This window comes from Seriola lalandi, unplaced genomic scaffold (assembly GCF_002814215.2).
Source record: "Seriola lalandi dorsalis isolate HSWRI2012SDOR001 ecotype SW California unplaced genomic scaffold, Sedor1 jcf7180002054958, whole genome shotgun sequence".
Classification (NCBI taxonomy): domain Eukaryota; kingdom Metazoa; phylum Chordata; class Actinopteri; order Carangiformes; family Carangidae; genus Seriola; species Seriola lalandi.
Genome location: NW_019525509.1, coordinates 117020 through 119403, shown reverse-complemented (window position 1 = coordinate 119403; position 2384 = coordinate 117020). Strand labels below are relative to the sequence as shown.

Below are 2384 nucleotides of genomic sequence, written 5' to 3'. Positions count from 1 at the left end.
TCGTATCGTATCGTATCCACCCAGTGGCTTGGGAGCATTTTTTCCATTTCTGTACAGGTAAATCTATAGGCATCACACAGAGATGCAGGTCAACATTTAAATAACAGCTGCAAATTCTACCCACTCTCTGTTTCATAAAATTTTGATATATTAACTCAAGACATATTAGGGCAATCATTATATATTATATATATATATATATATTTATATATACAGTATATATACTATATATTTAAATAAAACACCACTGGGCAGGCCTGTTGGTTCACTATGACAGACATATTTATCAACTCTAACTACATTATGCTGCTCGGATATGATTTTCAGGTTATAGATACATGTTGTAAATATAAATTAGGCTACTTTCTTTATATACCTATTTCAGAGAGTGGGATATGTTCAATCTCAGAAAAGTCTGCCTGAAACAACGAAATGGCATCAGTTTGGAACTTAACTGCATCACCCTACATAAAACCTGACGATATAAACACTTGACTTCGACTTTTGTCAGTGTAGAGGTTTGTTACTCAAAGGTTTTATTGCAGTGACATCTTTTAATGACCAAAATTTGGGTTTTTGGACAGAACAGCTATAGAAAAAATGCCTCATTGCATTTGGTTAAATGCATTTAGTTAAACAGCACTGAGAAGAGGCCCAAAGGTGAACCATGTGGGAGCAGAGTCCTGTAGGGATTCACTTCCCCAAAACCAGACTCACATTCTTAACAATCTTTCAACAATCGGAGTTAGAACCACGACCTGGTTCATAATGAAATCTACAGGCTACACACTCAGTTAAAATTTCTCAATTAAAAAATTTAAAAAGCAACTTTACTTTCAATTCCTTTTTGCTTTAGAACACACTACATTGTAGTTGTAAGCAGATGTAAGCATTTGTTAATATATTTGTTAACAACTATGAATGCTGCTGTGAACAGCCGTACGTGGAGGCTACAACCAGACAATGAATGGTAATATAGTAAAACATAGATATAATAATATAAAATATGTACTCACAGAAATGTTGACAAATACTTTAATAGATAATTATGTCCTTGCAGCTGTGTTAAACTGCATGACATAATTTATATTTGTCCAGGCTTTGGAATTTGTAAATTCAGTGATATCAGTACATGTTTCAGTCCTTCACAGAAAAGCTGTCATGTCAGAGACTACAGATTCTCTCTCTACAGTATGCAGGTCTCACAGGAGTCAGGCTGCAGTATCTTAAATGTGACAATGATCTTGACGGATTTCAGAAACCAGGGGTAACAAAAAGCATAGATCACCGGGTTTAGACAGGAGCTAAAATAGAACAACCAGATCTCAATGGGCACTGATGTGACACCAAACAGGGTGTTCTGGCTTACAAGAGAGGAACAGTAATACGGGCAAAGGCACGTCAGAAACACAACTACAACAACACCAAGAGTCCTGGCTGCTTTCATCTCAGATTTCTTGGCGAACACAGTCTCTGAACGCTGACGCTTGAGAGCTGCGACATGAGAGCGCATGGCGCGAGCCTGAGACACAGCCACCGCGAATACTCTCATATACAGAACAATGATGACAGTGACAGGACCGATAAAGGTCAAAACAATGTCAACAATTCCTGCTATATAGTTAATGACAACTACACACTCTCCAGTGCAGGAGTTGTACCTGCCTGGTTGTGCGAAGTTCTCCTTTATTACGAGACTGTTGTACAGAACAGAACACACCCAACAAAGACAAGTGCAGATTGAGGCTCCTCTCACAGTGACTTTGTTGGGGTAATGCAGAGGGTCACAAATGGCTACATAGCGGTCGACTGATATGAGCACCATGGTTCCTACTGAGGCAGATGTGATGATGTAATCTAACACGACGTGCAGTGTACACATGTGGTCACTGAGAAACCAGCAGCCGTCTGAGAGGAGAATCTGAAAGGACATGAGGAGGCCCACGAAGAAATCTGAGACAGCCAGAGAGAGGAGGAGGAGGTTGGTGGGGGTGTGGAGCTGCCTGCATTGAAAGAGGAACATCATATGTGTTAGCATCTGTACAATAGCAACTCCATCATGATATTCAGAGACATAATCCATGGTAAAATTCAACAAAGCAGTGATTAAAATTATACATCAACACATCATCACATCTGAAAATTTCCCATGACCCATGAATTTCTGTACGTGCATCACACTCAGAAACACATGAAATATTTTGCTACTTGAAGTGGGAGATGGAGATGACGACCAGCAGGTTGAGAGTTGCAGTGAGCAGAGAGATGGAGGACAGCACAATGTAAACAAGCACAGCCTCAGACTCAGAGCGCTTTTTCTTCCGACAGGAGGAGTTGAGGAGTTGTGGGAAGCAGAGTTCAGTGTCTTCCAGGGTCTCCATCAT

The 2384-nt window shown here is 40.1% G+C and overlaps 1 protein-coding gene across 3 annotated transcripts; it reads right to left on the bottom strand.

The window, feature by feature from the left end:
- Positions 1-1186: 1186 nt before the first annotated feature.
- On the bottom strand, positions 1187-2384 carry LOC111645837 (trace amine-associated receptor 13c-like). 3 transcript variants are annotated; one of them, XM_023395151.2, is made up of 2 exons: positions 2209-2384; positions 1187-2003 (listed from the first exon to the last, which is right to left on the bottom strand). In XM_023395151.2, exons 1-2 carry the CDS (start codon positions 2382-2384, stop codon positions 1187-1189), a joined length of 993 nt encoding a protein of 330 aa, XP_023250919.1. The 3 variants fall into 3 exon arrangements, with proteins under 3 accessions (XP_023250919.1, XP_087026841.1, XP_087026842.1); XM_087170715.1 differs by having other exon boundaries at positions 2305-2381; XM_087170716.1 differs by having other exon boundaries at positions 1187-2009; positions 2332-2381.

Coding starts and splice junctions, on each gene's coding strand:
- LOC111645837 (XM_023395151.2), bottom strand. CDS start 2,384: ATGATGGAGACCCTGGAAGACACTGAACTCTGCTTCCCACAACTCCTC. Junction 2,004..2,208: donor ATCTCCATCTCCCACTTCAA/GTAGCAAAATAT, acceptor CTTTCAATGCAG/GCAGCTCCACACCCCCACCA.